Source organism: Heptranchias perlo, unplaced genomic scaffold, assembly GCF_035084215.1.
Source record: "Heptranchias perlo isolate sHepPer1 unplaced genomic scaffold, sHepPer1.hap1 HAP1_SCAFFOLD_868, whole genome shotgun sequence".
Lineage (NCBI taxonomy): Eukaryota > Metazoa > Chordata > Chondrichthyes > Hexanchiformes > Hexanchidae > Heptranchias > Heptranchias perlo.
In genome coordinates this window covers 51,166-75,255 of record NW_027139905.1, presented here as the reverse complement: position 1 = coordinate 75,255, position 24,090 = coordinate 51,166, and the positions used below count along the sequence as shown (strand labels likewise).

The window sequence follows — 24,090 nt, the reverse complement described above, 5'->3', positions numbered from 1 at the left end:
ACAGATCCCCCGCCTCCCTCACAGATCCCCCGCCTCCCTCACAGATCCCCCGCCTCCCTCACAGATCCCCCGCCTCCCTCACAGATCCCCCGCCTCCCTCACAGATCCCCCGCCTCCCTCACAGATCCCCCGCCTCCCTCACAGATCCCCCGCCTCCCTCACAGATCCCCCGCCTCCCTCACAGATCCCCCGCCTCCCTCACAGATCCCCCGCCTCCCTCACAGATCCCCCGCCTCCCTCACAGATCCCCCGCCTCCCTCACAGATCCCCCGCCTCCCTCACAGATCCCCCGCCTCCCTCACAGATCCCCCGCCTCCCTCACAGATCCCCCGCCTCCCTCACAGATCCCCCGCCTCCCTCACAGATCCCCCGCCTCCCTCACAGATCCCCCGCCTCCCTCACAGATCCCCCGCCTCCCTCACAGATCCCCCGCCTCCCTCACAGATCCCCCGCCTCCCTCACAGATCCCCCGCCTCCCTCACAGATCCCCCGCCTCCCTCACAGATCCCCCGCCTCCCTCACAGATCCCCCGGGAGATTTTTTTTTTCATTCACGGGATGTGGGCGTCACTGGCAAGGCCGGCATTTATTGCCCATCCCGAACTGCCCTTGAGAAGGTGGTGGTGAAGGTTCTCCCACAGTGCTGTTAGGAAGGGAGTTCCAGGATTTTGACCCAGCGACGATGAAGGAACGGCGATATATTTCCAAGTCGGGATGGTGTGTGACTTGGAGGGGAACGTGCAGGTGGTGTTGTTCCCATGTGCCTGCTGCTCTTGTCCTTCTCGGTGGTAGAGGTCACGGGTTTGGGAGGTGCTGTCGAAGAAGCCTTGGCGAGTTGCTGCAGTGCATCCTGTGGATGGTACACACTGCAGCCACGGTGCGCCGGTGGTGAAGGGAGTGAATGTTTAGGGTGGTGGATGGGGTGCCAATCAAGCGGGCTGCTTTGTGCTGGATCCCGCCTCCCTCACAGATCCCCCGTGAGATCCCGCCTCCCTCACAGATCCCCCGTGAGATCCCGCCTCCCTCACAGATCCCCCGTGAGATCCCACCTCCCTCACAGATCCCCCGTGAGATCCCACCTCCCTCACAGATCCCCCGTGAGATCCCACCTCCCTCACAGATCCCGGGAGATCCCACCTCCCTCACAGATCCCGGGAGATCCCACCTCCCTCACAGATCCCGGGAGATCCCACCTCCCTCACAGATCCCGGGAGATCCCACCTCCCTCACAGATCCCCCGTGAGATCCCACCTCCCTCACAGATCCCGGGAGATCCCACCTCCCTCACAGATCCCGGGATGCCCAGCGTGTCCCTTTCGTACCTCGTCAAACTCCTCCGTCATCTTCCGGATTATCTCCGCATTCTGCAGCTTTTGGAACATCTGTGAGGTAACGACGCCTGAAGTGAAGGAAATGTGATGGAATGACGACCAGACATGTCTGAGAGACGAGAAATACTTCCCCCGACTGCGACACACCATCCCGGACAGGAGCAGGCCACTCAGCCCCTCGAGCCTGTTCCACCATTAATCACAGAATTTTACAGTGCAGGAGGAGGCCAATCATATGACGGCTGATCTGCACCTCAGCTCGATTGCCCCGCCTTTGGTCCACATCCCTCGATACCCTGACCCAACAAAAATCCATCGATCTCAGTCTGGGAAGCTCCAATTGACCCCCAGAACCCGGGGGGGGGGGGGGGGCGGGAGAAAGATTTACTCTCCTGTGGGTGAGGAAGTGTTTCCTGACATCACCCCTGAACGGCCGAGCTCTAATTTTAAGGTGATGTCTTCTTGTCCTGGACTCCCCCCCCAGTGGAAACAGTGTCTCTCCATCCACCCCATCAAATCCTTTAATGATATTAAACACCTCGATTAGATCACCCCTGAATCTTCGAGACTCGAGGGAAAACAAGCCCAGTCTGTGCAACCCGGCCTCAGAAATTAACCCTTTCAGCATTCCGAACAACCCCCGACCTCCCTCCAACCGCCCCCCCCAACCCCCTCCCTGCCTCCCTCCGATCCCCTCCCCTCCCGCCTCCCCCCACAACCCCCCCCCCCCCCGCCACCCTCCAACCCCCCTCCCCATGGTGCTCCCTGGTCTCCCCCTTTTACCTTTACACCCACAGCAGTGGATAAAGAAGTTGAGAAGCTCGAGAAGGCCGGCCTCCCTGTCCAGTTTGTAAACCTCCAGCCACTCATCGACCAGTGTCTGTTGGAGGGACAGACCTCAGTTACACGTACAGCAGTGTTAGTGTACTCACTCACACACACCGTCTGTTACACGTACAGCAGTGTCAGTGTACGCACTCACTCACACCGTCTGTTACACGTACAACAGTGTCAGTGTACGCACTCACTCACACCGTCTGTTACACGTACAGCAGTGTCAGTGTACGCACTCACTCACACCGTCTGTTACACGTACAGTGTTAGTGTACACACACACACACCGTCTGTTGCACGTACAGCAGTGTTAGTGTACTCACTCACACACACCGTCTGTTACACGTACAGCAGTGTTAGTGTACTCACTCACTCACACCGTCTGTTACACGTACAGCAGTGTTAGTGTACTCACTCACACACACCGTCTGTTACACGTACAGCAGTGTTAGTGTACTCACTCACACACACCGTCTGTTACACGTACAGCAGTGTCAGTGTACTCACTCACACCGTCTGTTACACGTACAGCAGTGTCAGTGTACTCACTCACACTCACCGTCTGTTACACGTACAGCAGTGTTAGTGTACTCACTCACTCACACCGTCTGTTACACGTACAGCAGTGTTAGTGTACTCACTCACTCACACCGTCTGTTACACGTACAGCAGTGTTAGTGTACTCACTCACACACACCGTCTGTTACACGTACAGCAGTGTCAGTGTACTCACTCACACCGTCTGTTACACGTACAGCAGTGTCAGTGTACTCACTCACACTCACCGTCTGTTACACGTACAGCAGTGTTAGTGTACTCACTCACTCACACCGTCTGTTACACGTACAGCAGTGTTAGTGTACTCACTCACTCACACCGTCTGTTACACGTACAGTGTTAGTGTACTCACTCACACCGTCTGTTACACGTACAGCAGTGTCAGTGTACTCACTCACACACACCGTCTGTTACACGTACAGCAGTGTTAGTGTACTCACTCACACACACCGTCTGTTACACGTACAGCAGTGTTAGTGTACTCACTCACTCACACCGTCTGTTACACGTACAGCAGTGTTAGTGTACTCACTCACACTCACCGTCTGTTACACGTACAGTGTTAGTGTACTCACTCACACACACCGTCTGTTACACGTACAGCAGTGTTAGTGTACTCACTCACTCACACCGTCTGTTACACGTACAGCAGTGTTAGTGTACTCACTCACACACACCGTCTGTTACACGTACAGCAGTGTCAGTGTACTCACTCACACCGTCTGTTACACGTACAGCAGTGTTAGTGTACTCACTCTCACACACCGTCTGTTACACGTACAGCAGTGTCAGTGCACTCACTCACTCACACCGTCTGTTACACGTACAGTGTTAGTGTACACATACACCGTCTGTTGCACGTACAGCAGTGTTAGTGTACTCACTCACACACACCGTCTGTTACACGTACAGCAGTGTTAGTGTACTCACTCACTCACACCGTCTGTTACACGTACAGTGTTAGTGTACTCACTCACTCACACCGTCTGTTACACGTACAGTGTTAGTGTACTCACACACACACACCGTCTGTTACACGTACAGCAGTGTCAGTGTACTCACTCACACCGTCTGTTACACGTACAGCAGTGTCAGTGTACTCACTCACACTCACCGTCTGTTACACGTACAGCAGTGTTAGTGTACTCACTCACTCACACCGCCTGTTGCACGTACAGCAGTGTTAGTGTACTCACTCACACTCACCGTCTGTTACACGTACAGCAGTGTTAGTGTACTCACTCACTCACACCGTCTGTTACACGTACAGCAGTGTCAGTGTACTCACTCACACTCACCGTCTGTTACACGTACAGCAGTGTTAGTGTACTCACTCACACCGTCTGTTACACGTACAGCAGTGTTAGTGTACTCACTCACACTCACCGTCTGTTACACGTACAGTGTTAGTGTACTCACTCACACACACCGTCTGTTACACGTACAGCAGTGTTAGTGTACTCACTCACACCGTCTGTTACACGTACAGCAGTGTTAGTGTACTCACTCACACACACCGTCTGTTACACGTACAGCAGTGTCAGTGTACTCACTCACACCGTCTGTTACACGTACAGCAGTGTTAGTGTACTCACACACACACCGTCTGTTGCACGTAGTGTTAGTGTACACACACACACCGTTGTGTTGCACGTACAGCAGTGTTAATGTACTCACTCACTCACACCGCCTGTTGCACGTACAGCAGTGTTAGTGTACTCACTCACACACACCGTCTGTTGCACGTACAGTGTTAGTGTACACACACACACACCGTCTGTTGCACGTAGTGTTAGTGTACTCACTCACACACACCGTCTGTTGCACGTACAGTGTTAGTGTACTCACACACACACACCGTCTGTTGCACGTAGTGTTAGTGTACACACACACACCGTCTGTTACACGTACAGCAGTGTTAATGTACTCACTCACACACACCGTCTGTTACACGTACAGCAGTGTTAATGTACTCACTCACTCACACCGCCTGTTGCACGGACAGCAGTGTTAGTGTACTCACTCACACACACCGTCTGTTGCACGTAGTGTTAGTGTACACACACACACCGTCTGTTACACGTACAGCAGTGTTAGTGTACTCACTCACACACACCGTCTGTTACACGTACAGCAGTGTTAGTGTACTCACTCACTCCGCCTGTTGCACGTACAGTGTTAGTGTACTCACTCACTCACACCGTCTGTTACACGTACAGTGTTAGTGTACTCACTCACACACACCGTCTGTTGCACGTAGTGTTAGTGTACACACACACACCGTCTGTTACACGTACAGCAGTGTTAGTGTACTCACTCACACACACCGTCTGTTACACGTACAGCAGTGTTAGTGTACTCACTCACTCCGCCTGTTGCACGTACAGCAGTGTTAGTGTACTCACTCACACACACCGTCTGTTGCACGTACAGCAGTGTTAGTGTACTCACTCACTCCGCCTGTTGCACGTACAGCAGTGTTAGTGTACTCACTCACACACACCGTCTGTTACACGTACAGCAGTGTTAGTGTACTCACTCACACCGTCTGTTACACGTACAGCAGTGTTAGTGTACTCACTCACACTCACCGTCTGTTACACGTACAGTGTTAGTGTACTCACTCACACACACCGTCTGTTACACGTACAGCAGTGTTAGTGTACTCACTCACACACACCGTCTGTTACACGTACAGCAGTGTTAGTGTACTCACTCACTCACACCGTCTGTTACACGTACAGCAGTGTTAGTGTACTCACTCACACACACCGTCTGTTACACGTACAGCAGTGTCAGTGTACTCACTCACACCGTCTGTTACACGTACAGCAGTGTTAGTGTACTCACTCTCACACACCGTCTGTTACACGTACAGCAGTGTCAGTGCACTCACTCACTCACACCGTCTGTTACACGTACAGTGTTAGTGTACACATACACCGTCTGTTGCACGTACAGCAGTGTTAGTGTACTCACTCACACACACCGTCTGTTACACGTACAGCAGTGTTAGTGTACTCACTCACTCACACCGTCTGTTACACGTACAGTGTTAGTGTACTCACTCACTCACACCGTCTGTTACACGTACAGTGTTAGTGTACTCACACACACACACCGTCTGTTACACGTACAGCAGTGTCAGTGTACTCACTCACACCGTCTGTTACACGTACAGCAGTGTCAGTGTACTCACTCACACTCACCGTCTGTTACACGTACAGCAGTGTTAGTGTACTCACTCACTCACACCGCCTGTTGCACGTACAGCAGTGTTAGTGTACTCACTCACACTCACCGTCTGTTACACGTACAGCAGTGTTAGTGTACTCACTCACTCACACCGTCTGTTACACGTACAGCAGTGTCAGTGTACTCACTCACACACACCGTCTGTTACACGTACAGCAGTGTTAGTGTACTCACTCACACCGTCTGTTACACGTACAGCAGTGTTAGTGTACTCACTCACACTCACCGTCTGTTACACGTACAGTGTTAGTGTACTCACTCACACACACCGTCTGTTACACGTACAGCAGTGTTAGTGTACTCACTCACACACACCGTCTGTTACACGTACAGCAGTGTTAGTGTACTCACTCACTCACACCGTCTGTTACACGTACAGCAGTGTTAGTGTACTCACTCACACACACCGTCTGTTACACGTACAGCAGTGTCAGTGTACTCACTCACACCGTCTGTTACACGTACAGCAGTGTTAGTGTACTCACTCTCACACACCGTCTGTTACACGTACAGCAGTGTCAGTGCACTCACTCACTCACACCGTCTGTTACACGTACAGTGTTAGTGTACACATACACCGTCTGTTGCACGTACAGCAGTGTTAGTGTACTCACTCACACACACCGTCTGTTACACGTACAGCAGTGTTAGTGTACTCACTCACTCACACCGTCTGTTACACGTACAGTGTTAGTGTACTCACACACACACACCGTCTGTTACACGTACAGCAGTGTCAGTGTACTCACACACACCGTCTGTTACACGTACAGCAGTGTTAGTGTACTCACACACACACCGTCTGTTGCACGTACAGTGTTAGTGTACTCACTCACACACCGTCTGTTGCACGTAGTGTTAGTGTACACACACACACCGTCTGTTACACGTACAGCAGTGTTAGTGTACTCACTCACTCACACCGCCTGTTGCACGTACAGCAGTGTTAGTGTACTCACTCACACACACCGTCTGTTGCACGTACAGTGTTAGTGTACACACACACACCGTCTGTTGCACGTAGTGTTAGTGTACTCACTCACACACACCGTCTGTTGCACGTACAGTGTTAGTGTACTCACACACACACACCGTCTGTTGCACGTAGTGTTAGTGTACACACACACACCGTCTGTTACACGTACAGCAGTGTTAATGTACTCACTCACACACACCGTCTGTTACACGTACAGCAGTGTTAATGTACTCACTCACTCACACCGCCTGTTGCACGGACAGCAGTGTTAGTGTACTCACTCACACACACCGTCTGTTGCACGTAGTGTTAGTGTACACACACACACCGTCTGTTACACGTACAGCAGTGTTAGTGTACTCACTCACACACACCGTCTGTTACACGTACAGCAGTGTTAGTGTACTCACTCACTCCGCCTGTTGCACGTACAGCAGTGTTAGTGTACTCACTCACACACACCGTCTGTTGCACGTACAGTGTTAGTGTACACACACACACCGTCTGTTACACGTACAGTGTTAGTGTACTCACTCACTCACACCGTCTGTTACACGTACAGTGTTAGTGTACTCACACACACACACCGTCTGTTGCACGTAGTGTTAGTGTACACACACACACCGTCTGTTACACGTACAGCAGTGTTAGTGTACTCACTCACTCACACCGCCTGTTGCACGTACAGCAGTGTTAGTGTACTCACTCACACACACCGTCTGTTGCACGTACAGTGTTAGTGTACACACACACACCGTCTGTTACACGTACAGTGTTAGTGTACTCACTCACTCACACCGTCTGTTACACGTACAGTGTTAGTGTACTCACACACACACACACCGTCTGTTACACGTACAGCAGTGTCAGTGTACTCACACACACCGTCTGTTACACGTACAGCAGTGTTAGTGTACTCACTCACACACACCGTCTGTTGCACGTACAGTGTTAGTGTACTGACTCACACACACCGTCTGTTGCACGTAGTGTTAGTGTACACACACACACGTAGTGTTAGTGTACACACACACACGTCTGTTACACGTACAGCAGTGTTAGTGTACTCACTCATACACACCGTCTGTTACACGTACAGCAGTGTTAATGTACTCACTCACTCACCGCCTGTTGCACGTACAGCAGTGTTAGTGTACTCACTCACACACACCGTCTGTTGCACGTACAGTGTTAGTGTACACACACACACCGTCTGTTGCACGTAGTGTTCGTGTACTCACTCACACACACCGTCTGTTACACGTACAGTGTTAGTGTACTCACTCACTCACACCGTCTGTTACACGTAGTGTTAGTGTACTCACACACACACCGTCTGTTACACGTACAGCAGTGTTAGTGTACTCACTCACACACCGTCTGTTACACGTACAGCAGTGTCAGTGTACTCACACACACCGTCTGTTACACGTACGGAACATTTAGATAAGCATAATTTAATAGGACAAAGTCAGCATGGCTTTATGAAGGGGAAGTCATGTCTGACAAATTTGCTTGAGTTCTTCGAGGATATAACGTATAGGGTGGATAAAGGGGAACCAGTGGATGTAGTGTATTTAGACTTCCAGAAGGCATTCGACAAGGTGCCACATAAAAGATTATTACTTAAGATAAAAAATCACGGGATTGGGGGTAATATTCTGGCATGGGTGGAGGATTGGTTATCAAACAGGAAGCAGAGAGTTGGGATAAATGGTTCATTTTCGGACTGGCAACCAGTAACCAGTGGTGTTCCACAGGGGTCGGTGCTGGGTCCCCAACTCTTTACAATCTATATTAACGATTTGGAGGAGGGGACCGAGTGCAACATATCAAAATTTGCAGATGATACAAAGATGGGAGGGAAAGTAGAGAGTGAGGAGGACATAAAAAACCTGCAAGGGGATATAGACAGGCTGGGTGAGTGGGCGGAGATTTGGCAGATGCAATATAATATTGGAAAATGTGAGGTTATGCACTTTGGCATGAAAAATCAGAGAGCAAGTTATTTTCTTAATGGCGAGAGACTGGAAAGTACTGCAGTACAAAGGGATCTGGGGGTCCTAGTGCAAGAAAATCAAAAAGTTGGTATGCAGGTGCAGCAGGTGATCAAGAAAGCCAACGGAATGTTGGCTTTTATTGCTCGGGGGATAGAATATAAAAACAAGGAGGTATTGCTGCAGTTATATAAGGTATTGGTGAGACCGCACCTGGAATACTGCATACAGTTTTGGTCTCCATACTTAAGAAAAGACATACTTGCTCTCGAGGCAGTACAAAGAAGGTTCACTCGGTTAATCCCGGGGATGAGGGGGCGGACATATGAGGAGAGGTTGAGTAGATTGGGACTCTACTCATTGGAGTTCAGAAGAATGAGAGGCGATCTTATTGAAACATATAAGATTGTGAAGGGTCTTGATCGGGTGGATGCAGTAAGGATGTTCCCAAAGATGGGTGAAACTAGAACTAGGGGGCATAATCTTAGAATAAGGGGCTGCTCTTTCAAAACTGAGATGAGGAGAAACTTCTTCACTCAGAGGGTGGTAGGTCTGTGGAATTTGCTGCCCCAGGAAGCTGTGGAAGCTACATCATTAGATAAATTTAAAACAGAAATAGACAGTTTCCTAGAAGTAAAGGGAATTAGGGGTTATGGGGAGCGGGCAGGAAATTGGACATGAAGCTGAGTTCGGATCGGTCTGTGGGTGGCGGAGAGGGCCCAGGGGCTATGTGGCCGGGTCCTGCTCCGACTTATTGTGTTCTTTAGATTTGTGGTTGGGATCAGATCAGCCATGATCTTGTTGAATGGCGGAGCAGGCTCGAGGGGCCGATTGGCCTACTCCTGCTCCAATTTCTTATGTTCTTATGTTCTTATGTACAGCAGTGTTAGTGTACTCACTCACACACACCGTCTGTTGCACGTACAGTGTTAGTGTACTGACTCACACACACCGTCTGTTGCACGTAGTGTTAGTGTACACACACACACGTCTGTTACACGTACAGCAGTGTTAGTGTACTCACTCATACACACCGTCTGTTACACGTACAGCAGTGTTAATGTACTCACTCACTCACCGCCTGTTGCACGTACAGCAGTGTTAGTGTACTCACTCACACACACCGTCTGTTGCACGTACAGTGTTAGTGTACACACACACACCGTCTGTTGCACGTAGTGTTCGTGTACTCACTCACACACACCGTCTGTTACACGTACAGTGTTAGTGTACTCACTCACTCACACCGTCTGTTACACGTACAGTGTTAGTGTACTCACACACACACCGTCTGTTACACGTACAGCAGTGTTAGTGTACTCACTCACACACCGTCTGTTACACGTACAGCAGTGTCAGTGTACTCACACACACCGTCTGTTACACGTACAGCAGTGTTAGTGTACTCACTCACACACACCGTCTGTTGCACGTAGTGTTAGTGTACACACACACACCGTCTGTTACACGTACAGCAGTGTTAGTGTACTCACTCACACACACCGTCTGTTACACGTACAGCAGTGTTAATGTACACTCACTCACACCGCCTGTTGCACGTACAGCAGTGTTAGTGTACTCACTCACACACACCGTCTGTTGCACGTACAGTGTTAGTGTACACACACACCGTCTGTTGCACGTAGTGTTAGTGTACTCACTCACACACCGTCTGTTGCACGTAGTGTTAGTGTACTCACACACACACACCGTCTGTTGCACGTAGTGTTAGTGTACACACACACCGTCTGTTACACGTACAGCAGTGTTAATGTACTCACTCACACACACCGTCTGTTACACGTACAGCAGTGTTAGTGTACTCACTCACTCACACCGCCTGTTGCACGTACAGCAGTGTTAGTGTACTCACTCACACACACCGTCTGTTGCACGTACAGTGTTAGTGTACACACACACACCGTCTGTTGCACGTAGTGTTAGTGTACTCACTCACACACACCGTCTGTTGCACGTACAGTGTTAGTGTACTCACACACACACACCGTCTGTTGCACGTACAGTGTTAGTGTACTCACACACACACACCGTCTGTTGCACGTACAGTGTTAGTGTACTCACTCACTCACACCGTCTGTTACATGTACAGTGTTAGTGTACTCACTCACATGCACCCTTACTGCCCCCACAGGGCTTTCGTGACGCTCCCTTTTAGAAGCCACACTTGAGCAAACCCCTCTTTCCCACACTCATCTCCACATAACACCACGAACCCAAACACTGACCTGCATGGCACTCTTTGCCAGTTTCACAGCCTCGAACAGGTTACTGATTTCCTTCTGATGTCCTCGAGCAGGTCCTTTCTCCTCCGGTGCCTGCCTCTGTTTCCTCAAGGACTGGAAACAGAGTGAGATCAGGAGAGCCATCGCCAACACAGCATCAGTCACCCACCACTTTCCCTCACAAACTCCAAACGTGGCTCGTTGCTCATCGAGCTTCAATATGACTCAATGCGAGGGGGGTTGCGGGGGGAATGGGTTGACCCAAAGTGGGGGGGGGGGGGTGGGTGGGCGGGGAGGAGGGATAAAGATGTGGGGCAAAGGCGGTCGACAGAGCTCAGCCTTTGCTCTAAGTTCCTTTGATCCTATGAAAACCAAGCTGTCTGACCACACTCCTGTATTTCTTCCATTACTGCTTAGAATCATAGAATAGTTACACACCAGGAGACCATTCAGTCCATCGAGCCCATGATGGCTCTTTATAAGAGGAATCCAGTCAGTCCCAATCCCCCGCTCTTCCCCCGTCGCCCTGTAAATTTTTTCCCTTCAAGTATTCGTCCAATTCCTTTTTGAAAGCCACGATTGAAGGGTGGAAATTGCAGAGGTACTGGCCATAATTTTACAAACATCTGTAGATACGGGGGTGGTGCCAGAGGACTGGAGAATTGCAAATGTTACACTCTTGTTCAAAAAAGGGTGTAAAGATAAACCCGGCAACTACAGGCCAGTCAGTTTAACCTCGGTGGTGGGGAAACTTTTAGAAACGATAATCTGGGACAGAATTAACAGTCACTCGGACAAGTGTGGATTGATTGGGGAAAGCCAGCACGGATTTGTTGAAGGCAAATCGTGTGAACTAAATTGGTAGAGTCTTTTGATGAGGTAACAGAGAGGGTCGATGAGGGCAATACAGTTGATGTGGTGAATATGGAGTTTCAAAAAGGCATTTGATAAAATGCCACATAATCGGCTCGTCAAGATTGCAGCCCATGGAATAAAAGGGGCAGTAGCAGCATTGACACAGAATTGGCTCAGTGACAGGAAACAAAGAGTAGTGGTGAACGGTTGTTTTTCGGACTGGAGGGAGGTGTACAGTGGTGTTCCCCAGGGGTCGGTGCTGGGACCACTGCTTTTCTTGATATATATTAAATTTCCAAATTTTGCAAATGACACAAAACTTGGAAGTGCAGTGAACAGTGAGGAGGATAGTGATAGACTTCAAGAGGATATAGACAGGCTGGTGGAATGGGCGGACACGTGGCAGATGGAATTTAATGCAGAAAAATGCAAGGTGATACATTTCAATATGAAGAATTAGGAGGCGCAATATAAACTAGAGGGCACAATTCTAAAAGGGGTACAGGAACAGAGAGATCTGGGGGTATATGTGCACAAATCGTTGAAGGTGGCCGGGCAGGTTGAGGGCACTTTAGGAAAGATGTGAAGGCCTTAGAGAGGGTGCAGGAGAGATTTACTAGAATGATTCCAGGGATGAGGGTCTTTAGTTACGTGGATAGACTGGAGAAGCTGGGGTTGTTCTCCTTGGAACAGAGACGGTTGTGAGGAGATTTGATCGAGGTATTCAAAATCATGAAGGGTCTGGACAGAGTAGATCGAGAGAAACTGTTCCCATTGGTGGAAGGGTCAAGAACCAGAGGACACAGATTTAAGGTGATTGGCAAAAGAACCAAAGGTGACCTGAGGAAAAACCTTTTTTTACACAGTGAGTGGTGAGGATCTGGAATGCACTGCCCGAGGGGGTGGTGGAGGCAGATTCAATCATGGCTTTTGAAAGGGAACTGGATAAGTACTTGAAAGGAAGAAATTTGCAGGGCTCCGGGGATAGGGCGGGGAAGTGGGACTAGCTGGATTGTTCTTGCATCGAGCCAGCACAGACTCGATGGGCAGAATGGCCTCCTTCAGTGCTGTAACCTTTCTATGATTCTATGAATCTGCTTCCACCTCCTTTCCAGATCATCACGACTTGCTGCGAAAAAGTACATCCCCATGTTGCTTTTGCTTCTTTTGCCAATCTCCTTAAATCTATGTCCTCTGGTTCTCGGCCCTTCCGCCAATGGGAACAGTTTCTCTCTCTCTACTCTGTCCAGACCCTTCATGATTTTGAATACCTCGATCAAATCTCCTCACAACCGTCTCTATTCCAAGGAGAATAATCCCAGCTTCTCCAGTCTCTCCACGTAACTGAAGTCATTCATCCCTGGAATCATTCCAGTAAATCTTTTCTGCACCCTCTCAGAGTTAGACACAATACTCCCATTGTGGCCGAACCAGTGTTTTATAAAGGTTCAACATAACCTCCTTGCTTTTGTACTCTCTGCCTCTATTTATAAAGCCCAGGATCCCGTATGCTTTTTTAACCGCTATCTCAACCTGCCCTGCCACCTTCAACGATTTGTGCACATACACCCCCAGATCGCTCTGTTCCTGTACCCCATTTAGAATTGGACTATTTAGGTTGTATTGCCTCTCCTCGTTCTTCCTGCCAAAATGGATCACTTCGCACTTCACTCTGTTAAATTTCCACATTCCAAGCTTTGTGTCATCTGCAAATTTATTATATATATATAAAAAACAGCAGTCCCAGCACCGACCCCTGGGGAACACCACTGTACACCTCCCTCCAGTCCGAAAAACAACCGTTCACCACTACTCTCTGCTTCCTGTGACTGAGCCCATTTTGTATCCATGCTGCCACTGCCCCCTTTATTCCATGGGCTTCAACTTTGATGAGAAGCCGATTATGCGGCACTTTATCAAACGCCTTTTGAAAGTCCGTATACACATCAACCGCACTGCCCTCATCGACCCTCTCTGTTACCTCATCAAAAAACTCTATCAGGTTAGTTAAACACGATTTGCCTTTAACAAATCCGTGCTGACTTTCCTTTATTAATCCACACTCGTCCCAGTGATCAGTAATTCTGTCCCGGATTATCGTTTCTAAAACCTTCCCCACCACCGAGGTTAAACTGACTGGCCTGTAGTTGCTGGGTTTATCCTTACACCCTTTTTTAAACAAGGGTGTAACATTTGCAATTCTCCAGTCCTCTGGCACCACCCCTGTATCTAAGGAGGATTAGAAGATTATGGCCAGTAACTCTGCAATTTCCACCCTTACTTCCCTCAGCAACCTAGGATGCATCCCATCCGGACCGGGTGACTGATCTACTTTAAGTACAGTCAGCCTTTCTTGTACCTCCTCTAACAATTTTTAGCCCATCCAGTATCTCAACTACGTCCTCTTTTACTGAGACTCTGGCAGCATCTCCTTCCATGGTAAAGACAGATGCAAAGTACTCATTTAGTACCTCGGCCATCCCCTCTGCCTAAATGTGTAGTCTCATTTTTGGTCCCTAATGGGCCCCACCCCTCCTCTTACTACCTATTTACTATTTACATGCCGATAGAAGATTTTTGGATTCCCTGTTACTTTAGCCCCCAGTCTATTCTCATACTCTCTCTTTGCCCCTCTTATTTCCTTTTTCACTTCTCCTCTGAACTTTCTACATTCTGCCTGGTTCTCACTTGTGTTATCAACCTGACATCTGTCATACGCCCCCCTTTTTTGTGTTTCATTTTACTCTCTATCTCTTTCATCATCCAGGGAGCTCTGGCTTTAGTTGCCCGACCTTTCCCCCTCGTGGGAATGTACCTAGACTGTTCCCGAACCAGCTCCTCTTTAAAGGCCGCCCACTGTTCAATTAGTTTTCCTGACAATCTTTGATTACAATTTATCCGGGCCAGATCTGTTCTCAATCCACTGAAATTGGCCCTCCTCCAGTTAAATATTTTTACTTGATTGTTCCTTGTCCTTTTCCGTCGCTAATCTAAACCTTAAGATACTGTGATCGCTGTTCCCTAAATGTTCCCCCAGTGACACTTGCTCCACTTGACCCACCTCATTCCTCGGAATCAGATCCAGCAATGTCTCCTTCCTCGTTGGGCCGGAACTGATCAAGAAAGTTTTCCTGAACACACTTCAGAAATTCCTGCCCCTCTTTGCCCCTTATATCATTATTATTAACCCAGTCTATATCAGGATAGTTGAAGTCCCCCATTATCACGACTCTATGGTTCTTGCACCTCTGTAATTTCCCTGTAAATTTGCTCCTCGATATCCTTCCCACTAGTTGGTGGCCTGCAGAATACACCCAGTAGTGTAATGGCACCTCTATTGTTTCTTAACTCTCACCAAATAGATTCTGTCCTTGACCCCTCCAGGACAACCTCTCTCTCCAGCACTGCAATATTCTCCTTAATCAATACTGCCAGCCCTCCTTTTCGTCCTTCCCTATCTTTCCTGAACGCCTTCTATCCCATTGGTGCCTGTTTTTTTATTCGAACTAAGTCAGCAGGGTCATGCAAGATTAATTCCCAGAGAAACCAACAGTCTCCCAGCCTCCTCCGGCTGCTCCAACACTCACCTGTGCCGTGCCTTTAGGCCGTCTGGTGGTCTCAGACAGGTTACTGGCTTCCTGATCACTGTCCGGCCACATCGAATCATTCTCTTTCCCCGCTGTCTGGTTACTCTGTGCCAGTGCTCGCCGTGGTCTCCTGGGGACCTGCCAACACATTGGGATGATGTGAGTTCATCAGGAGGGGGGGCGGGGATACAACTTTGTTGTCTGGAGAAACTTGGGCTCCTGCTGGGCCTCAGAGGAAAAATCTGACAGCAGGACCCCAGGTGGGGATCCCACTGCCAGTCACTGCTGAGTGAGGCCGGCAGGGTCGGCAGGCTGGGGGGGAGGGGATGGACAGGATTCGGCTCGGCTCGGCTGCGAAGCCCGTCAGCTGTCTCCATTAAACGGTTAGTTGGCCGAGGGGCGACAGGGGCCGGTAGATTCATATTCCAGCACCGACGATTCATTTAGGAAAAGAGTTACATAGAATTTACAGCACAGAAACAGGCCATTCGGTCCAACTGGACAATGCCGGTATTTATGCTCCACACGAGCCTCCTCCCTCCCTATTTCGTCTAACCCTATCCCGGTCTCCCTCAACTACACTATTCACCTCAACTACTCCTTGTGGGAGCGAGTTCCACATTCCCACCACTCTCTGGGTAAAGAAGTTTCTCCTGAATTCCCCATTGGATTTATTAGCGACTATCTTATATTTATGGCCCCCTCGTTCTGGTCTCCCCCATGAGTGGAGACATCTTCTCTACACCTACCCTCTCAAACCCCTTCACAATCAAAGACCTCGATCAGGTCACCCCTCAATCTTCTCTTTTCTCGGTGAAAGAAGCCCCAGCCTGTTCAGCCTTCCCGGGTAGGTATAACCCCTCAGTTCTGGTATCATTGTTGTGAATCTTTTTTGCACCTTCTCCAGTGCCTCTTTATAACGGAGACCAGAACTGTGCCCAGTGCTGCAAGTGAGGGTGAACCAATGTTCTGGATCAGATTAACATGGCTTCTGTTTTTCAATTCTATTTCTCTAGAAATGAACCTGTGCTTTGTTTGCTTTTTTAATGGCCCTGTTTAACCTGTGTCGCTACTTTTAGTGATTTGTGTATCTGTACCCCTGATCCCTCTGCTCCTCTCCCCCATTTAGATTCTTATTACCCGAGCAGTATGTGGCCTCCTAATTTCTCCAATCAAAATGCACCGCCTCACACATACCGATATTGAAATTAATTTCCCAATTACACACCCATTCTGTCTTCTTGTATTTTGTGGCAGTCTCCCTCGGTGTTAACCATACCCCCAATTTGGTGTTGTTCGCAAACTTTGAAATGGTACTTCTGATTCCAGAGTCCAAATCGCTGATCTAAATTGGGGTCCCAGCTCCGAGCCCTGCAGACCACCACTTCGCACCTTCCCCAGTCTGAGTAATTATCTTAAACCCCTACTCTGTCTTCTGGTTTGTAGCTCGCTTGCTCTACATTCTTCTCCTTGTCCTGACTCCACATGCTCTGACATTAATCGTGAGTCTACTATGTAGCACCGTATCGAAGGCCTTTTGAAAATCCAAATATATTACATCTACTGCATTACCCTTATCTACTCTTTCTGTTGCTTCTTCAAAGAAATCAATAAGGTTGATGAGCTGCACGGGGGATTACGATGCTGTGGCGATAACGGAGACCTGGCTCAAAAAAGGGCAGGATTGGCTACTGAATATTCCTGGATACAAGGTGTTCAGGAAAGATAGGGAGAAAGGAGGACGGGGCGGGGGTGGGATGACAGTATTGATTAAGGAGAATATTGCAGTGCTGGAGAGAGAGGATGTCCTGGAGGGGTCAAGGACAGAATCTATTTGGTTAGAGTTAAGAAACAATAGAGGTACCATTACACTACTGGGTGTATTCTACAGGCCAGCAACTGGTGGGAAGGAGATAAAAACCCTGGTTAGACCGCACCTGGAGTACTGTGAGCAGTTCTGGGCACCGCACCTTCGGAAGGACATATTGGCCTTGGAGGGAGTGTAGCGTAGGTTTACTGGAATGATACCCGGACTTCAAGGGTTAAATTACGAGGAGAGATTACACAAATTGGGGTTGTATTCTCTGGAGTTTCGAAGGTTAAGGGGTGATCTGATCGAAGTTTATAAGATATTAAGGGGAACAGATAGGGTGGATAGAGAGAAACTATTTCCGTTGGTTGGGGATTCCAGGAGTAGGGGGCACAGTCTAAAAATTAGAGCCAGACCTTTCAGGAGCGAGATTAGAAAACATTTCTACACACAAAGGGTGGTAGAAGTTTGGAACTCTCTTCCGCAAACGGCAATTGATACTAGCTCAATTGCTAAATTTAAATCTGAGAAATAGCTTTTTGGCAACCAAAGGTATTAAAGGATATGGGCCAAAGGCAGGTATATGGAGTTAGATCACAGATCAGCCATGATCTTATCAAATGGCGGAGCAGGCACGAGGGGCAGAATGGCCTACTCCTGTTCCAATGTTCCTAGATAGAGGAACAACTTGACAGGGAAATTACAGAGAGATGCAAGAACCATAGAGTAATGATAACTGGGGACTTCAACTATCCTGATATAGACTGGGATAGTAATAGTGTAAAGGGCAAAGGGGGAAGGAATTTCTGAAGTGTGTTCAGGAGAACTTTCTTGATCAGTATGTTTCCAGCCCAACGAGGAATGAGGCATTGCTGGATCTGATTCCGAGGAATGAGGTGGGCCAAGTGTCAGTGGGGGAACTTTTAGGGAACAGTGATCATAGTATCATAAGGTTTAGATTAGTTATGGAAAAGGACAAGGAGCAATCTAGAGTAAAAGCACTTAATTGGAGGAGGGCCAGTGGGTTGAGAACGGATCTGGCCCAGGTAAATTGGAATCAAAGATTGTCAGGCAAAACAGTAATCGAACACTGGGCTGCCTTTAAAGAGAAGGTTCGGGAACAGTCTAGGTACATTCCCACAAGGAGGAACGGTAGGGCAACTAAAGCCAGAACTTCCTGGATGAAAGAGATCGAGAGTAAGATGAAGCAGAAAAAGGGGGCTTATGACAGGTGTCAGGTTGATAATATAAGTGAGAACCAGGCTGAATATAGAAAGTTCAGAGAAGTGAAAAGAGAGATTATGAGAATTGACTGGCGGCTAACATAAAAAGGAATCCAAAAGTCTTTGATAGGCATATAAATAGTAAACAGGTAGTAAGAGGAGAGGTGGGGCCGATTAAGGACCAAAAAGATCGACACGTGGAGGCAGAGGGGATGGCTGAGGTACTGAAGGATCTGTCTTTATCAAGGAAGATGATGCTGCCAACATCACAGTAAGAGGAGGTAGTTGGGATACTGGATGGGCCAAAAATTGATAAAGGAGGTACCAGAAAGGCTGACTGTACTTAAAGTAGATCAGTCACCCGCTCCAGATGGGATTCATCCGAGGTTGCTGAGGGAAGTAAGGGTGGAAATTGCGGAGGTACTGGCCATAATCTTCTCACCCTCCTTAGATATGGGGGTGGTGCCAGAGGACTGGAGAATTGTAAATGTTACACCCTAGTTCAAAAAATTACTCGGAGAATAGGGAGAAAATTAATAGGCACTTGGACGAGCGTGGATTAATAAAAGGAAAGCCAGTACGGATTTGTTAAAGGCAAAACATGTTTAACCAACTTGACTGAGTTTTTTGATGAGGAAACAGAGAGGGTCGATGAGGGCAATGCAGTTGATGATGATGATGTGTATATGGACTTTCAAAAGGCGCTTGATAAAGTGCCACATAGAATCATAGAAAGGTTACAGCACGGAAGGAGGCCATTCGGCCCATCGACTCCACGCCGGCTCTATGCAAGAGCAATCCAGCTGGTCCCACTCCCCCGCTCTTTCCCCACAGCCCTGCAAATTTTTTCCTTTCAAGGACTTATCCAGTTTCCTTTTAAAGGCCATGATTGAATCTGCCTCCACCACCCCCTCGGGCAGTGTATTCCAGATCCTCACCACTCGCTGTGTTAAAAAGATTTTCCTCAGGTCACCTTTGGTTCTTTTGCCAATCACCTTAAATCTGTGTCCTCTGGTTCTTGACCCTTCTGCCAATGGGAACAGTTTCTCTCTCTCCTCTGTCCAGACCCTTCATGATTTTGAACACCTCGATCAAATCTCCTCTCAACCGTCTCTGTTCCAAGGAGAACAACCCCCTCTTCTCCAGTCTATCCATGTAACTAAAGTCCCTCATCACTAGAATCATTCTAGTAAATCTTTTCTGCACCCTCTCTAAAGCCTTCACATCTTTCCTAAAGTGCGGTGCCCAGAACTGGACACAATATGTGGCTGAACCAGTGTTTTATAAAGGTTCATCATAACTTCCTTGCTTTTGTACTCTGTGCCTCTATTTATAAAGCCCAGGACCCCGTATGCTTTTTTAAATGTTTTCTCATCCTGCTCTGCCACCTTCAACGATTTGTGCACATATACCCCCAGATCTCTCTGTTCCTGTGCCCCTTTTAGAATTGTGCCCTCTAGTTTATATTGCCTCTCCTCGTTCTTCCCACCGAAATGTATCACTTTACACTTCTCTGTGTTAAATTTCATCTGCCACGTGTCCGCCCATTCCACCAGCCTGACGATATCCTCTTGAAGTCTATCACTATCCTCCTCACTGTTCACTACACTTCCAAGGTTTGTGTCATCCACAAAATGATTCAGGCACAACTGGAGTATTGTGTCCAGTTGTGGGCATTGTACTTTAGGAAGGATGTGAAGGCCTTAGAGAGGGTGCAGAAGAGATTTACTAGAATGGTTCCAGGGATGAGGGACTTCAGTTACACGGATAGACTGGAGAAGCTGGGATTGTTCTCCTGAGAACAGAGACGGTTGAGAGGAGATTTGATAGAAGTGCTCAAAATCATGACGAGTTTAGATAAAGTAAATAAAGAGAAACTGTTCCCATTGGCGGAAGATTTAAGGTGATTGGCAAAAGAACCACAAGGAAAATCTTTTTTGCACAGCGAGTAGTTGTGATCTGGAATGCGCTGCCTGAGGGGGTGATGGAAGCAGATTCAATCGTGGCTTTCAAAAAGAAATTGGTAAATACTTGAAGGAAAAAAATTCACAGGGGTACAGGGAAAGAGCAGGGGAATGGTTCTAACTGGATCGCTCTTGGAAAGAGCCAGCACGGGCTCGATGGGCTGAACAGCCTCCTTTTGTGCTGTAACCATTGTATGATTCTATAATTAGGTTGATCAAGGATGACCTTCCCTTTTGAAATCCGTGATTACATAGATCATGCTCCACACGAGCCTCCTCCACCGAACCCGGTCAGAACCTTCTATTCCCTTCTCCTTTATGTCTTTATCCAGCTTCTCCTTCAATGTCACCTCAACTGCTCCTTGTGGGAGCGAGGTCCACATTCTAACCACTCTCTGGGTGAAATCGTTTCTCCTGAATTCCCTCTTGGATTTATTTTGGAACTAAAAAGTACTTTCTAAGTGGACCAGAGCACTTTCTAAAGGGTGAAAAGCTCGAAACAGTGGAGGTCCAAACAGACTGAGGGACCCATGTTCATAGATCATTAAAATGTCATGGGCAGGTACAGAAAATCAATAAGGCTAATGGAATGCTGGCCTTTATATCTAGAGGACGAGACTACAAGGGGGTTGAAGATATGCTGCATCGATACAAAGTCCTGGTTAGACCACACCTGGAGTATTGTGTTCAGTTCTGGGCACTGCATCTTCGGAAGGTTATATTGGCCTTGGAGGGAGTGCAGCGACCAGAATGAAACCTGGACTCTAAGGGTTAAATTACGAGGAGTGATTACACAAACCAGGGTTGTGTTCCCTGGAATTTAGAAGAATAAAGGGTGATTTGATCGAAGTTTTCAAGATATTAAGGGGAGCCGGTCGGGTAGATGGAGAGAAACTATTTCCACTGGTTGGGGAGTCTCGGACGAGGGGACATAGCCCAAAAATTAGAGTCAGGACTTTCAGGAGTGAAATTAGGAAACATTTCTACACGCAGAGGGTGGGAGAAGTTTGGAATTCTCTTCCGCAAACGGCAGTTGATGCAAGCTCAATTGTTAATTTTCAATCTGAGATTGATTTTGTTAACTAAAGGTATTGAGGGATATGGGGCTAAGGCGGGTATATGGAGTTAGGTCACAGATCAGCCATGATCTTATTGAATGGAGGAACAGGCTCGAGGGGCCAAATGGCCGACTCCTGTTCCTATTAGCGATTATCTTATATTTCTGGCCCCAGTTCTGGTCTCCCCCACAAGTAGAAACACCTTCTCCACCATAACCCAATCAAACCCTTTCATAATCTTACCTCCATCAGGTCACCCCACAGTCTTCTCTTTTCTAGAGAAAAGAGCCCCAGCCTGCTCAACCTTTCCTGATAGGTTATAACCTCTCAGTTCTGGTATCATCCCAATAAATCCTTTTTGCACTTTCTCCAGTGCCTCTATATCCTTTTTATGATGGGGAGACCAGAACTGTTCAGAATACTCCAAGTGTGGTCTAACCAAGGTTTTATACAAGTTTAACATAACCTCTCTGCTTTTCAATTCTATCCCTCTAGAAAAGAACCCCAGTGCTTTATTTGCTTTCTTTTAAAAAACGGTCTTATTAACCTGCGTCACTAGTTTTAGTGATTTGTGTATCTGTACCCCCAGATCCCTCTGCTCCTCTCCCCCATTTATCCAAGCAGTATGTGGCCCCCTTATTCTTCCTACCAAAATGTAATATCTCACACTTAATCTATATTGAAATTCATGTGCCAATTACGCGTCCATTCTGCAAGTTTATTAATGTCTTCCTGTATTTTGTCGCAGTCCCCCTCGGTATTAACGACATCGCCAGTCCGGTGTCGTCCGAAAATTTTGAAATTGTTCTTCTGATTCCTGAATCCAAATCGTTAATGTAAATTGTGAACACCAGTGGTCCCAGCACTGATCCCTGTGGAACTCAACGTCCCACCTCCCGCCAGTCTGAGTAACCGACTGATTATTTTCAATTTCTAGATGTTTTCCCATTTCATCTTTGAGTTAAGATTCTTTCCTACCACTGATGTTAAGCTAATTGGTCTACAGTTCCCTGGACTTGTTCTTTCTCCCTTTTAAAACACAGGAATCACATTAGCTCGTCTGGAACTATTCTTTTACACACGAGCACGCTCACAGACCCAGATCCGCGCGCGCTCACAGACCGAGACACACACTCACAGACCGAGACACCCCCTCACAGACCGAGACACCCCCTCACAGACCGAGACACCCCCTCACAGACCGAGACACCCCCTCACAGACCGAGACACACCCTCACAGACCGAGACACACCCTCACCCCCTCACAGACCTCGACACACCCTCACCCCCTCACAGACCTCGACACACACACACACACACACAGACCTCGACACACACTCACAGACCTCGACACACACTCACAGACCTCGACACACACTCACAGACCTCGACACACACTCACAGACCTCGACACACACTCACAGACCTCGACACACACTCACAGACCTCGACACACACTCACAGACCTCGACACACACTCACAGACCTCGACACACACTCACAGACCTCGACACACACTCACAGACCTCGACACACACTCACAGACCTCGACACACACTCACAGACCTCGACACACACTCACAGACCTCGACACACACTCACAGACCTCGACACACACTCACAGACCTCGACACACACTCACAGACCTCGACACACACTCACAGACCTCGACACACACTCACAGACCTCGACACACACTCACAGACCTCGACACACACTCACAGACCTCGACACACACTCACAGACCTCGACACACACTCACAGACCTCGACACACACTCACAGACCTGGACACACACTCACAGACCTGGACACACACTCACAGACCTGGACACACACTCACAGACCTGGACACACACTCACAGACCTGGACACACACTCACAGACCTGGACACACACTCACAGACCTGGACACACACTCACAGACCTGGACACACACTCACAGACCTGGACACACACTCACAGACCTGGACACACACTCACAGACCTGGACACACACTCACAGACCTGGACACACACTCACAGACCTGGACACACACTCACAGACCTGGACACACACTCACAGACCTGGACACACACTCACAGACCTGGACACACACTCACAGACCTGGACACACACTCACAGACCTGGACACACACTCACAGACCTGGACACACACTCACAGACCTGGACACACACTCACAGACCTGGACACACACTCACAGACCTGGACACACACTCACAGACCTGGACACACACTCACAGACCTGGACACACACTCACAGACCTGGACACACACTCACAGACCTGGACACACACTCACAGACCTGGACACACACTCACAGACCTGGACACACACTCACAGACCTGGACACACACTCACAGACCTGGACACACACTCACAGACCTGGACACACACTC

At 48.5% G+C, this 24,090-nt stretch overlaps 1 protein-coding gene across 1 annotated transcript in view; it reads right to left on the bottom strand.

Annotated features, from left to right (window-relative positions):
* Nucleotides 1–1,321: 1,321 nt before the first annotated feature.
* The window catches only part of LOC137319579 (cohesin subunit SA-3-like), a gene marked incomplete at both ends in the record, with an annotated part of 45,716 nt that continues 22,947 nt past the window's right edge, over nucleotides 1,322–24,090 (bottom strand). The window contains 4 exons of the mRNA XM_067981675.1: nucleotides 1,322–1,398; nucleotides 2,114–2,210; nucleotides 11,197–11,307; nucleotides 15,636–15,773. Of these exons, the coding sequence (XP_067837776.1) occupies nucleotides 1,322–1,398; nucleotides 2,114–2,210; nucleotides 11,197–11,307; nucleotides 15,636–15,773 (423 nt within the window). The remainder of the gene's footprint in view (nucleotides 1,399–2,113; nucleotides 2,211–11,196; nucleotides 11,308–15,635; nucleotides 15,774–24,090) is intronic.